The sequence below is a fragment of the Aulonocara sp. 'chitande type north' Nkhata Bay genome, linkage group LG19 (genome assembly GCF_057382095.1).
Source record: "Aulonocara sp. 'chitande type north' Nkhata Bay isolate Kocher_YH1m ecotype deep benthic linkage group LG19, A_spYH_male_GT1.1, whole genome shotgun sequence".
NCBI lineage: Eukaryota > Metazoa > Chordata > Actinopteri > Cichliformes > Cichlidae > Aulonocara > Aulonocara sp. 'chitande type north' Nkhata Bay.
In genome coordinates, this window is record NC_141362.1 from 10,839,193 (window position 1) to 10,853,463 (window position 14,271).

Here is a 14,271-nt window from a genome sequence, read left to right on the forward strand (position 1 = left end):
CCTCTCTATCCAGTCAGATCTACTGTATAGAGAACGCCCACGGTCAGCTGGTGCGCGACCTGGACTTTAACCCAAACCGCCAGTACTACCTGGCCAGCTGCGGGGACGACTGCAAGGTCAAGTTCTGGGACGTCCGCAGCGTGCAGGAGCCCGTGAAGACGCTGGAGGAGCACTCGCACTGGTGGGTGGATGCAGAGAGGTCAGGGCGGGTGTCCAACACCTGAACCGTGCCCATATGTGGGTGGAGTTCCAGCTGGAGCCCATGAAGTGAAGTGTTGCAGATTTTTCTTTAATTTGGGCTCAAATCTGAAAGTAGTCCCCAAGTTATTGTAGTTTTCTTTAAATACAGTTACTTCAGTTTATTTAATGTAGCCATGCGACCTTTAACCTTCATGTAGCCCGACGTGGCTGCAGCTCAGGAGGTTCCATCCCCAGCTCCAGTCTGCCACAGAGCTGTAACAGTCTTTATTTTCACAGTTTCAGGAGTACAAATGTGGAGCTGTAAGTATTTAAGCATTTGGAGTCGTGACGTCACACCTGCAGCAGACCTCCAGGTGAACATTTCAGGGCTAAAAATTAATTTCAGCTTTTTTAAAAAAACAATCACATTTACACCAAGGCCGAGAATAACCTGCAGCAGTTTAATATCTGCAGGAAGCAGCGCTGGTGCCTCATGTTTGATCCCAAAGTGCATTCTGGGTAAACTTTCAGGGCTCTCCTCAGCCTGTGGCAGAGGTGTCTGCTCAGAAGACGATAGAGCAGGTGAAGCATGTGTTCGTAACCTGCAGGATCATCTGCACGGCCTCATTAAATATAACAGCTGATTCTGAGGGGGATGTTTTCCACCCGCCTCCAGAACAAGCGGCGAGATGTGCTGACCTGTGCTCAGGATGTGGTGTCACCGCGTTAATGTCACGTTTGGCCTTTGCTTCATTATCTTTAGACGAGCTTTAATGAAGCTCAGCAGAAAAACCAGAGTCAGAGGTGAACGATGAGGGCGGGGCAGCACATGACAAAGGTGGGAACACAGACAAGGACAGGAAGTGGAAGGCAAAGAAAGTCACTGGCAAAATAAAACAGATGCAGACAGCGACGGGAAGCAAACATGAGCTTTAATATTTGAGACGCTCTGACAGGAAGCAGTGATTCTTTCATTAAAGCTTCCTGTGTGCACGTGTGCAAACCTCTCCTGACTTCATCTGCAGAACCAACTGTAGGGTCGCAGGTAGGGATGGGTACCGGTGTCCGGTGCCATGATGGCACCGGTTCTGACATAAACGGTAGTAACCAGATCGAAAAGCAGCGCACATTTCGGTGCTTTATTTCGGTGCTTTTTTTCCTGAGCTGTGATACACTTCTAGCCAATCATTTTACGTTTCCGAGGATAGTAGGCGGGGCCAGGTACGTACGTTCTTTTAGAGCAGAGCTACAGATTAAAAATGCCCAAAGCGAAGCGGTCAAAGGCTGGCTGTACTTCACAGCAAAAGATGCAAACTCAGCAGCCTGCAACAAGTGCTTTAAGCTGATACTGTGATACTGTCAAAGGAGGTAACTCCTCAAATCCGATGAAACACCTGGCGACGCATAGTGGGTTTTTTTAAAGCCCAGAAATGCGCCGTATTTGATAGCGTGCTGCGAGACCTCACACCGAGTACATCTACTGCGGGTGTGGTGCCTGTTATCGACCCGGAGTTAGCAACATCCCCCAAAAACCCGAAGAGGAGAGTCCTGGCCCCTAGCCCTGCCAGTGTAGCAGAAATGATGACGGATGATGATGGCAGCAGCAGCCGTTCTTCTCTGCGGGAGTAGCTTAATGTTGTTCGTGTGTAATTTACGTTGAGTAGGCTAACCACGTTATTACATTAATGCATGTAAGGTGAACTAGCAAACACCGTCGTAGTTACATGTGGCTGTCTTCTTGTTTGATGGCAGATACTCCCTTCACCCTGGCCAAAAAGGCTAAAATGACCAAAAAAAAGTGGAAAACAGTTAAACATGAGAGGTTTTTGGACAAAGTTTGTGTTTTTTCCATTGTTTAAGCACTGCTTCCATCCAAGAGTGATACCATATATGCCCCATAGCTGCAGAAAAGGCTAACATTGTTATCTTTTTACGAAAAACCAGCTGAACATGAGAGGTTTTTGGACCAATTTTGTGTTCTCCATTCTTTAAGCACCGGTTTGAGCACCGTTTAAGCACCGGCACCGTTTCAAAAGTACCGATTTGGCACCGGTATCGGATAAAACTTAAACGATACCCATCCCTAGTCGCAGGACACTTGAGCCGCAGTGAGGAGAAACATGGCCGTGCTGCTCATTGGCTCCTGCTTTTATTAACACCTTTATCTCCCAGCTAATGAAACGGCCTGACCGCTCCCGCTGCAGAAAAAGTTCGTCACGCCCTCATTACTAATTAAACACGCAGCCACTCGCTTTGTCACTGAGGACCAGAGCGCAGCGCCACCCAGCCTGCTCGGGGTCGTCCGCTCTGTGTGTGTGTGTGTGTGTGTGTGTGTGTGTGAGCTGAATAGATGATCAGTGTGTCTGAGAGCCAAACTGGGCTACTGCTGCAGCACACCAACCCTTACCTGATACACACACACACACACACACACACACACACACAGAGACACACACTCAAGAGCAGCCGTTATCTCCAAACCAAAGTAGAGTTGGCAAACATATCCATGGCTGCAGATGGGATCTCTTGTGATACGAGATATAGGTAGGTGTGTGTGTGCACGCGCGTGCGTGCGTGCGTGCGTGAGCATCTAATCTGTCTTTCTGGACATGTTTTCTTTTTATCTCTGTGTGTGGTTTCTGCATGTTCACGCATCTTTTGTGTAGTGCATGTGTGTGTCTGTGTGTGTCTGTGTGTGTGCTCGTTTTTCGGAGCGCAGTCAGGATATGGCCTCAGGGCTGCTGGGGGTATTAGGGACTATTTTTTAGCAGGGAAGCGGATTAGGGGAGCGCGGGGAACGGCGTGGCCGTGGCTGATTTTCTGTCAACAGCCTCGGTTATCCCTCAATCCCTCCCTGTGAGGGAACTGGGACTCTGAGCTGCACCCCCGGGCTCGCAGAGAGAGAGCAAGGCGGGAGTCGGAGTGACCAATCAGAGAGAGCGAGGGGAAAGGTGGGGAGGAGAGAAAGAAAGCATCATTTATGATATCATCAGCTCATGAGAAGCTCAGACGTCGGCCGCGAGGAACAGAATCCCCATTGCTGGCACGTGAACGCTCGCAGAGACACACTGTGGAGTCGCCGTGTTTACCGCATGATGGGTGTGGGCGCGAGTGCGTGAACGAGATGGATGCAGGAGCTTCTCGTGTGGTCTCCTCACGCACGATTGGTCCGAGCGTTTGGCTCTCACACGCAGCGCTCTTACAAATACAGGCACAGAGCCCCTCTCTACAAAAAAACACCAAAAACACAGGGATGGGAGGGGCTAATGTAAGACGTTCACCAGTGATTGGTCCTCAGGTTTTGTCACCATGATGTCCTTCCCACTAAGGCGAGCTCAGTTACTGCTGGGAAGCTCTGCGCCGCTCCTCTAAAGCCCGCCTGGCTCCCCGGTGCTGCTGGAAAACTTAGCTCATTTCAGACTGAAGGGGACCTCCTGCTGGTTCAAAGCCCAACATGGTGCCGAGGTCAGACTCAGGTGTGTGGGCGAGTGAAACCACACAGCTGTGAGAGATGATAATATAAGATAAGGAGGAGTCACTTCATCAGTGCGTCTCAGTTTATCGACTCTTTGGGCTTAAAGTCAAATAAATGCGTCAGATTACTTTAAGTGCTTTAGCAATAATACAGATATATTACAGAATATGGATCTATCATAGGCAGAGATGGGCATTAATCTGATTACTTTTTTCAGGTAACGAGTAAAGTAAGGGATTACTGTTGCAAAAATGGTAATTAGATTACCGTTACTTTCCCGTAGGAACGCTGTGTTATTGCGTTACTAAAACCGTGATTTTATTGCGAGAGTGTCTCATGACAGTGACGTAAGCGAGTGCGCCGTTAGTGACAGCAGCTGTGTGCAGATCAACAGTGGATCATATATCGAGTGCGGGAGAGAGTATGAGCGTGCAGCGTTTAAAGCGTGGAAGTACTGACCTTACTTTGAGTTGAAAAGTGACAAAAACATTAGTGTCCGTTGTGCGTGGGAAGAAAACTTTTTACAGCGAAAAAACCCCTAAACTTCCAAGCAAGCACCGAGTAGCTACCACGTAATGGGAAATTCACAGAGAAACTCGCGGATTCTTCCACTGACCGCCGCGGCACACCTGCACCAGGGTAAACCTCCGCCTACCCCACTCCTGCTTTACAGATGAAAATAGAGCAAAAGGACCGCTGAGTCTTTGACTTTATTTTATTTCTGCTGTGTTTTACTTGCATCTATTTGAAAGAGTGAGTGTAAACACACACAAAAAAATAATTATTTTATGTGCTGGAATGTGCAGAAAATAGGTTTAAGTATTAAACAAATTTCTTCCAGTCAGAGAATGTTGCATATAATTAAATTTTTGCTTGATGCATAAAGTTAAAAGATTAAAACTAATAAAACAAGTTTTAAAAAGAGACTTTTCCATTTGATTACATTTTGTATGATGGATTATGCAGAAAAAGTAGAATTGGGCTGAAAGATCTATCGCTTTAGCACCTATTCAGGTTGTAAATCGTGTTTTTAAGAAGTAACTAAGTAATTAATTACTGATTATAAGTAATCAGTAAAGTAACGGGATTACTTTTTGGGGGAAGTAATTGGTAATTAGTTACTGATTACTTTTTTCAAGTAACTTGACCAACACTGATCATAGGTATGTTACAGTGTACGCTGTATGAAGTTATGTTATGAATATACAATAACTGTAAGTGTTTACAGGCTGCAGCTGTAGTGAGTGCGACTGAAATACACTTCACACCAGACTCACTGGGAGCGGAGGCGGAGCCTCTGATGCCATGTTTTCATATTTGGTCTGCGGTGAGCTGTCTGAAAGATGGATGTGGGTCTGGGGGTGTGGCTTGTTAAAGCTCCATCATGAGTGAGTCGGCTGCAGGGCGTGTAGCTGTGAGCGATTATAACATGAGAGCAGCCTCCCTCAGAGCCTCGGTCACAGTGGAAACGTGCGTGCAGGCGGCTGTGACTGATCCAGGTGATCGCCTGGATCTTACCTGTGCTGTAGGGGAGGGGCCTGCTGGCGGGTGGTTCTGGGAGACCCTGTTTGGAAGTGCAGCGAGGTCGTAAAAAGCACCACTCTTAATCTAACCAGCGCCTCGGTGTGTGTGTGTGTGTGTGTGTGTGGGTGTGGCCTCAGGGTTTGGAGCGTCCGCTACAACCACAGCCACGACCAGCTGGTGTTGACGGCCAGCAGCGACAGCCGCCTCATCCTCTCCAACATGGTGTCCATCTCCTCGGAGCCATTTGGACATCTGGTGGATGACGAGGAGCTCAGCGAGGGGGAGGAGCTTCACCAGGAGGACAAGTAAGAGAGAACACTGCCTTTGACTTCAGACAGGTCACATGACTTTGATGGAACACTGCAAAACCTTGGGTTAGGGGTCAGAGGTTAGCCGCCGTAGGCTTAAAGCTCGCCGTACCTGCAGCGGCGTCTGAGTGACTGTGACTAACCTAACGCAGCCGTCGGGGGCACGGCACGCTTCCCGCCGCCCTCAGGGTCCGTTTGGTTTTGGACGGCCTTCTTATTAACACGCTATTATTTCCTCACGTGACCTCTGTTGGTGTGAGAGGAGGGAGGGTGGACACCTGTGCAAACAGCCATCAGCTGCAGGTGATCTGTACGTGCGTGGGCGGGGTTTAAAGGTGTTTGATCGGCGCTGCTATCATGTTATTTCCTTCTCCACACCTCCTTTAAACATGATCAGGTGCAACTTTATTATTCTGGATTCACATCTTTGAGTTTTCCCCAGGCCCTCGTGAACTCTGACCTCTGTGCCGATGCTGCGATGTTATCCTTCACATCAGCTCTGTGTAAAGGCACGCTGTCAGGAGCCCATCAGGAGCCTGATGACGCGAGCGCGGCATATTCTGAGCGCATTATTTGATAATCATCCTCTCAGATGAAAGCTGATGGGCTGAACTCTCCGGCTCTGCGGCGCTCGCGGTGATAAAAGTGGAAACATTAAAAATGCGTTGCTGTCAAACACTTCAGGAGTTTTTCTCCGTGGCGTTTAGAGCTGATTCCCACACAGCAGGGAGATCGTCTGTAATGGTTCCAAACCTGCCGCCGTCCTCCATCCATTACGCTCCCAGTCCCCCTCTCAGCCTCGGCCGCCGCCTCTCATCGTCAATGACCGACTCTCATCCACAATTATCAGCTCTCCTTCCTAATCACCAGCACTCAGCTCCAGTTTGAACCCTCCCACTGCAGCCGCTGAACCTCTCGTCTGTGCGCTGCGTGTCCACTCCACAGTTCCTCCCGTGGGTTTGTGGGTATTTTTTTCAGACTGTACATTTTGTTTCTGGTGGAAAGGATCTGTTCAGTCTTACTGTCGAACCGTGAAGGCAAACCTCACGGCGTGTGCAGGAATTAGACTCGACCATAAAGATAATAATAATGACAGAGGCTTGATTGTGGGCGGGGCTTGGGGAGCTTCAGTCACACTAGACCAAAAAGAGGACGGCGACCTCCCTGCAACCGCAACGATCTGACAGACTGCTGTGACTGCTACGTTCATCGCCGTGGCGCTCCGTCTGCTGCGCAGCGTTTAGCTCACAGCCTGACTGAAAACATGAACACAGGCCACAAAGACCCTGACGAGCGTGCACGTGCAGGCTGCAGAGGCGTGCCTGGTGACATCATCAGCGTACCTGCTGCTCCCCTGAAACAAATGTCACGGCGGTGTCCATCCAATGACACGAGACCTAAACCCTCTGGTCCGTTAGACTAACTGGCGCCGGGCTGAGTATTTATCAGACGCGCTCGTCCCCGTTTCTCCTCCTGATGGATCCGCACGAGTGATGAGCTGAGGAGTGATTTTATTTCGGGGCACAGCCCGGAGGGAGCCGCTCGAGCCGGCGTGAAACGGTTAACGTGAAATATGATGTCAGGATTTCCCCTCAGGAGCGCTAACAGCGGCGGGCTCGGGAGGAAGTGGGGACGGCGCTAACGCTGAAGTCTGATTTAGTCTGTGCGGCGGCAGGAAGAGAGCGCTGCTTTACAGCTCAGCCACCATCATCTCAGGTCGAGACAGGAAGTGACCTCACAGACACTCAGCAGCTCATCTTTTTTTAAGTCGGGAGAATCTCCAAACGTCTGCGCGCTCACGACCATAAAGTCGCGTTGTGCGTATTTTTCCTGCATTATTGATTTTATTGCTGTGTTATTATATTTAGGTACAAACAGGCGTTCGTACCATGAACACGAGTCGATAAAAGAATTAAACACACAGGCGATGGAGGGAGGAACGCTCACGTCACACGGCGACCTGAGTGAACGACGCCGGGATGCCGATTCCTCCAATTCTGAATAGGTTTAAGGTTCCCTGAAGGTTTGAGTCGATGAAGCCGGGAACGCTGAGGTTCACATCAGAACGGTCGCGGGTTCGAACCTCGCAGGTCAAAGGTGCCTTGCTCTGACTGATGGCGACAGATTTGCTCCTCCAGCGTTCAGAGCAGCGTCTCTGTCGGCACTCGTGGTGCTGATGCTGCTGCTGACCTCATGATGCTTGTTTCTATGGATACTGCCCATCATTGTGTTGGAAACATTATCTAAGTCAACCTTTCAGTGAAAATAAGACAAATGAGGCTGCCTGGTATTTCACAGCTCACCTGTGTGTGTGTGTGTGTGTGTGTGTGTGTGTGTGTGTGTGTGTGTGTGTGTGTGTGTGCGCCGCAGGGGTAAGGAGCCGCTGAAAGACAGCGTGGTGTCCACCTACGAGGAGCACGAGGACAGCGTGTACGCGGCGGAGTGGTCATCGGCCGACCCGTGGCTCTTTGCTTCACTCAGTTATGACGGACGGCTCGTCATCAACAGAGTCCCGCGCGCCCTCAAATACCGCATCCTGCTCTGAGCGGGGTCGTGCTGCCTGTGTGTGTGTGTGTGTGTGTGTCTGTGTGTGACAGGCTGTGTTGATGCTGACCACTGTAAAAAATATCTGTGTTGCTTAGAAGTAAAAACTGGCCGTTGGATGAAGTTTGTGTTTGTGTGCTTCTTTAACGTTGGCTGTGACGTCAGTGGGCGGGGTCACAGGTACGCAGGGCTACAGATCCAAACACGGCTGAGACGGCGCCGTCTTTTCTTCGTGACAACAAATCTTTAACAAAAGTGTTGTTTAGTTCTTGTCATAATTTCAGCATGTAAGCTAGTTTTAGTCTAAACTCGACTCAGTTTAATTAAAGGTGTAAAAGTTACAAAACACACCACACGTCTTAACAATGCGATGTCATTAAGCAGTGATGTCACTGTGGCTACCTCCATCTTTTATATACAGTCTGTGGTTTTGGCCCATCAGCGCACCAGCATCAGAACAGGAAATATTTCCGCTTCCTCTAACTTCGGTCCTCGCTCCCCTGCCGCCCACGCCGTAGTCCTCCCCTCTCTGTGGATTCGTACAGTGCGTGCCGAGGCCGATCGATGGCGGCGACAGTTCAGACGGCTCTGACGGGCCTTTTAATTGCAGCTCGACTCCAACCATCACAGCTCCACACACACAATGAAGGAGGAGCCGTGCACTTCATTAGGTATGCCAGTCAGCGCCAGCAGAGCTGTGGCTGAATACTCAACGTATGCATCTGTCTAATCACAGAGGCTGCTCACACACACACTCGGAGGCCTCGTTGCCCCGCAGTCAATTATTAAGAAGAGGGATCAGGGTGGAGATGCAGAGGGACGGTGAGCGTCGCCTCCTTCCTGTCGCGTGCAGACGTGTGAGGGCGAGTGTGACACAGTATGAAATTATGAATGCGGCTTTCTGACCCATCAGTCAATCCGCCTGCTAATAACCGCTGAGTGTTTGCATGCCAATCGATGACAGCACCTTTTTAGTATGCCTGCGACAAATTACATTAGCTGTGATGCATCGATGGTCGATGTGGAGATCTGGATGCGTGCTGACAGCGTGAATAACCTGCATCATATTTGGCTGCTATTTACAGCCTGCGGCGTTTTCCCGGCCAAGAACACGTGATGTCAGCTGGTGGGTGAAGCAGGGATCTGTCATTACCCTCCAACATCAAACCGCTCACGTGCTTTCTCACACTTAATCCTCTTCTTCAGAGCGGTTCTGTTTCCAGAATCAAACTCTGAGCCTCCTCCGAGTCAAACGCCACCCAGAGTCTGTGGCTGTTCTGCCAGCATCAAGATCCAGCTCCACCTGCTCCACCATCGTCCGCACCAGTTTGGAGGGCATCAGCGAGGATCACCAAAGGTCTTCTGACTGAGGGGCTGTCAGATTCTCACGATGTGATCATAGTATGACATCACCAACAAAGAGACACCGAGCCATCCTTCAAAAGGAAAACCACCGAATCCTGAGAATGCCGTGACGTGGACACAGGCCGTCCCTGGATCCTTTGGTTCATATAAGAACAAAAAGGCACCGGGACAAAGCCGAGACCTCCACCAAAGACCAGAAACCACGCTTGTTACCCGAGAGTGGGAAGGTCTTTCAAACTGGAAGGGTGATGTCACGGTCAGCTCAGCCAATAGTTATAGAGCCGATGATGCAAAGACAGGACACAAGGAGAACATGGAAGCTCGTTCCAGGTCTGGGGACGAGTTCACTGAAGGAAAGGAGGCAGATCCTGGTGAGTCCACAGAGATTTCCAACGGAGAACGACGCTGATTCAGGGCGCTCAGAGGGCTTTTTTCCCAGAGGGGGAAGTTGATGGTGACATTTAGATATTTACTTTTACTTCCTGTGTCTCGTCCACCATGATTAGCGTCAGCTGTGTTTGTTTCCTGTTATATCAGTGCGTCACAGCCTCAGCTCCTCGTCGTGCTCTTTGTTTCCTGCCTGTGAGCGTTTCTGCCATGTCGGCCTCCTGCAGCAGAGTGACGTCTTAGTTCTTGGTTATTTAACTGCGCTGTGTCCACATCCACACGCCTCACGACAAAGACGACCGAAGCTCAAACAGCCAAACTGCAACTCCACCGCCTCCCCGAGTGACCTCTGTGTGACCTCTGTGTGACCTCTGTGTATTAGTCTGTTCAGTCTGTCCATCTAAGCGCCTTTGGGCTGTGGATCCTGAGATTCTCATGATGGATGCGGCATGTGTGATGATGTCATGATGATGTCATGACATCATGGACCAGCGGCTTGTTGAATCTGAGCCAATGAGAATTAAGGCAGCTGTGTTCACTTATTGGTGTGAAGCTGATGTCTCCCATCCTGAAGCTGCTCCTCGACACGAATGGAGTGCTGCAGGTCACGTGACCGAGGCGCTGTACGCGGCGGCCACCTGGGCCTCCTCGGGTCGCGACCCTTTTGACCCTGATGCAACGTGACAGCATTGCTGTGGCTGCCGGGAGCCTCATGCGTGCTAGTGCAGTCACTCAGGAGACGGGGATAACCGCTGAAATATTCACGACGCCGGGAAACGGGACGCCGTTTTCTCCGCACCTATGACAGAAGTATGTTTTTGAAGCTTCTGCAATCAAACCGAGGAGGAAACTGCCACAGAGACGTGATGACTGCACGTCTTTGTTCCTCCTGCAAATACCACGCGTGCCGTCTGCTGCGTGTGTCATGTGTTACACAGGAAATGCTCCTGAAACACAAGTGTTTGCCTTGAATGGAGGTAATTGTACCTGAGGGTCACCCGGGCGTCGTCCTCCGAGGGTGGAGGCGGAATTAGATTGGGCTGCTGTGGAAATGAAATTTTAAAAAATGGGATTTCATTTAATTATTTATTCATGTCAGCAATGCGATATGGAGCCACCTGGGGTGTTTGTGTGTGTGTTATGAGCGTGAGCGCGAGCGGGGCTTTCAGGTGATTATTACCTCTGAGAGTTCGACTCATTTGCATGGAAGAGAATTTATGTGACCCCTCGAAATGAAAATTATGCACAAACACGGCGCTCTCTGCAGGAAGACAGAGCGACGGAGAGCAGGAGAGACTTCAGAGGTCTGAGGAAGGCGCCCGCGGGAGCAGACAAACGTACGTTCACCATTATTTATGTGCGCAGAAGAAGAAGGAGAGGCCACGCGTGGTCCTCCGGGGCTTCACGGCGAGCTCACTGATACTCGTGCAGATCCCGCTTTTACGTTTGTGCTTTTAAAAGCGCTTCGCTGTGAATCCTGAGCCGCACGCTGCAAAGCAACGCGAAGGGGGATGATCATTTTTCAAGATGGTGCCCCCCGCCCCCGAAACCCAGAGATGAGCCTTTGGACGACTGAAAGTAAACAAAGGGTTTGAAATGTGCGGGGATTTTCTGTACAGGGGAAGAAATCTGTTAGACGCTAACCTCCTTGCACCCAGCTGCTGGGAGCTCTTTGTTGGGACTCTCAGGCTCTTAGTGCCACTGAAACGCGGTCCCATCACTTTTGATGTTAGCTCAGAGCGTGCGAGGATAGCTACTTAACACTGACAACCACCCTGTAGTCGGGGAAAAGCTCCTGTGTGTGCCGTAAGCTACTTATTTACCATCCTATCGCTTCCGGAGGAGATAAAGTGCTTTAGAACTGAGACTATTAAGCCATCAAAATTACAGGAGGAGTCTGTATTTAGGTTTAGAAGGAAGCCCTTACAGTCCACTGTGGCCCACTGTGGGTTTCCCAGCACTTTAAAACTGTATGGACCTTTTGTTGGGACACGTATTAGTGCCTGAAGCTGTTTCTCCAGTCTCTGTGACTCTTCTGTCCTCCAGCCTGCTGTCAGGAGCGCCCTCGGCCCGGCTCGTAGCCTCGGTGCTCGTCATTGTCCGGCTTTGTCTGGCTGACCGACCCTCCTTTCTTCCGGGGTGAAAGGGACCACAATGGATGATGAGCTATAGCGCTGCGGCGTGCGCCCACCTCCCTTCTCCCACCTTGCTGTTCTTCAATTATTGAACAAGCACACAGAGTAGATCCAGGGTTATTTATGGGCCTCGCTACCATGACGCACATGTAATTACCTCTCAAACGGCGTAATTGCGCTCATTTCTCATGTCCAGTGCCGACACTCGCCCCCCTGTGCCCTCGTGGTGTCTCCATGGAGATTGAGAGGCGGTTGCTGTTGAAGGACATCACGGGTCATAGGTTGAATGTTGGATTGGATTATTTGATGGTAGGTTGGAGAGGAGAAGCTGCTTGTTCATATGTTACAATAAAACGATTGTTTTTTCTCCCTCGACTTGTGCACGTGCATCTGTGCAGGCAGAGGTCTGTAAACTGTTGAAATCACCAAGTTTGGTTTGTTTCTTCTTTTTTCTGGTTTTAATCTTTAAAGTGATTTGTTTGTGATCTGCGGTCTGCCGATCGAAACACGTCCACGCCACGAGCCGTGCAGCTCTGCAGGTTTCTGCAGCTGTAGTTCACGTCCATACGCAGGTTCTCTGTTACTTCAAACACATTTAACACGACTTCACACACTCACACAAAAATAACTCATTAACAGATACCATTGTTAATGTCACTGAACATAAAGAAGGATTACTTTTTGTCAGATATCAAGTCAAACCAGCCATAAGACGCCTTCTTACCTGTGGGGCATTATGAGTCCATTATATCTGCCGTGATTCGTCTCATCGTGCACAGGTCAGTTTTTCTAACCTTGCTTTAAACTTATTAATAATGTTGATTAAATAAATGAACCTACTGAGCCTACTGAGCCTAATGTTCAATAGTAAGGTTAAATATATTTTAATCCACATCCAGACATTTATCCTGGCTGGAGACAAAGAGGTACAATCATCATAATGATTGTAACTGCTTTGGTTTGTAGCATCTGTCATTGATTCAATTATTTACTACAAATAAAAAGTGTGTTTCTTTACTGTGTTTGTAGAAACTGTGTGATCGAGGCTGCTAAATGAATGTACACTGTTTTGACACAAAATACATGAATACCATACAATCTTTACACGTTCATATGCTTTATAAAAGTATGTTTCAACTGTCACCGAAGGGTTTCACAAATATTTTAAGTACTGGCAAGTTTTATGACTTCTGGTGCAGCCGTACCATTCTGTACCATTAACTGAGACGGTCAGGGCAAATAGCAGAGACAGGAGGATTCAATCTTTTGTAGTTCACTGGGCAAGCACTGCCTGCCTTGCTTGCCCTGACAGAACCCAAACTTCCTCACAGATGTCAAGCCGTCTGTTATTATTTAAACATTAGATCAGGGGTCCCCAATCCCAGTCCATGAGGGTTGAGGAGGTCATTTATCAATTTAAATCGGCTGTGATGGATCAGGGACACATCTAAAACCTGCAGGGACACCGGTCCTCGTGGACTGGGATTGGGCACGCCTGCATTAGATAGATTCTAATGTTTAATAGGTTAAATATATTTACTCAACATCACTAAAACATTTATCCTGGCTGGAGATAAGAAAGTATACTATTTTCTTAGTGATGATGTCAGTGGTGTTTCACTGTTAATCATGGTGCAAAAACGATAAATCTCAAAATTCAACATTGATTCAATTAAACGCGACTATCAGGTTTAATTTGTTGGATTCCTGTCGATCATCACTTTCTGTATTATTTCAATCATAATTGAGTGTGTAAAAGTGAATTTTCATCCATGTTCAGTGAAACTTTAATGAATTTTCAGTTAGAGAAATTAGATTCAGTTAGTTTTTAATTCATGTCTATTTTTAGATTTCACTGGGCATGCTCTGCCTGCCGTGCTTGCCCCGAGGGAACCCCACTAACATGGAAAAACTGTCTGATACCAACATACTTGGTGAACCTTAGTTTGCTTCATTGCTAAAAAAATACTGTGTCCACATGCTTTTGTCCCTTTTTTCTTATCACATGCCAGAAAAAAAGCTTAACAAACCAAAATTCTTCATATAACATGAATTAATTATTTTTGTTTTCGCCTTGAACCAGCTAGAAATACACGCAACATCCTCCTTGTGCTTCCCTTTGTGACCTCAGCTTTTGGATGTGAGGCTGATTGACTAATGATTGAAGTGACTGCTGAGTTCGTCACTGGCATCCCGGCAATACAGAGTGACAGTTTGTATGTGTTTGATCAATGGTGCATAGCTCGGGGACAGAGCGAGAGCAGGGGCTACGGCGACTCTCAAACCTCTTTGTCAATCAAACGGCCCTCGAACGGCACCCCATGAAATCCATTAAAACCAATTTAGCCCGAGC

General features: G+C 48.7%; 1 protein-coding gene across 2 annotated transcripts in view; it reads left to right on the top strand.

Annotated features, from left to right (window-relative positions):
• eipr1 (EARP complex and GARP complex interacting protein 1) overlaps nucleotides 1-13,420 on the top strand; it is a 55,961-nt gene extending 42,541 nt beyond the window's left edge. Inside the window, exons 7-9 of one of the 2 annotated variants that reach the window (XM_086275030.1) lie at nucleotides 14-181; nucleotides 5,317-5,484; nucleotides 7,858-13,420. In XM_086275030.1, coding sequence (XP_086131156.1) covers nucleotides 14-181; nucleotides 5,317-5,484; nucleotides 7,858-8,032 — 511 coding nt within the window. In that variant the 3' untranslated portion in view covers nucleotides 8,033-13,420. The remainder of the gene's footprint in view (nucleotides 1-13; nucleotides 182-5,316; nucleotides 5,485-7,857) is intronic. The other variant, XM_086275031.1, reaches the window with a different exon arrangement.
• Nucleotides 13,421-14,271: the final 851 nt, after the last annotated feature.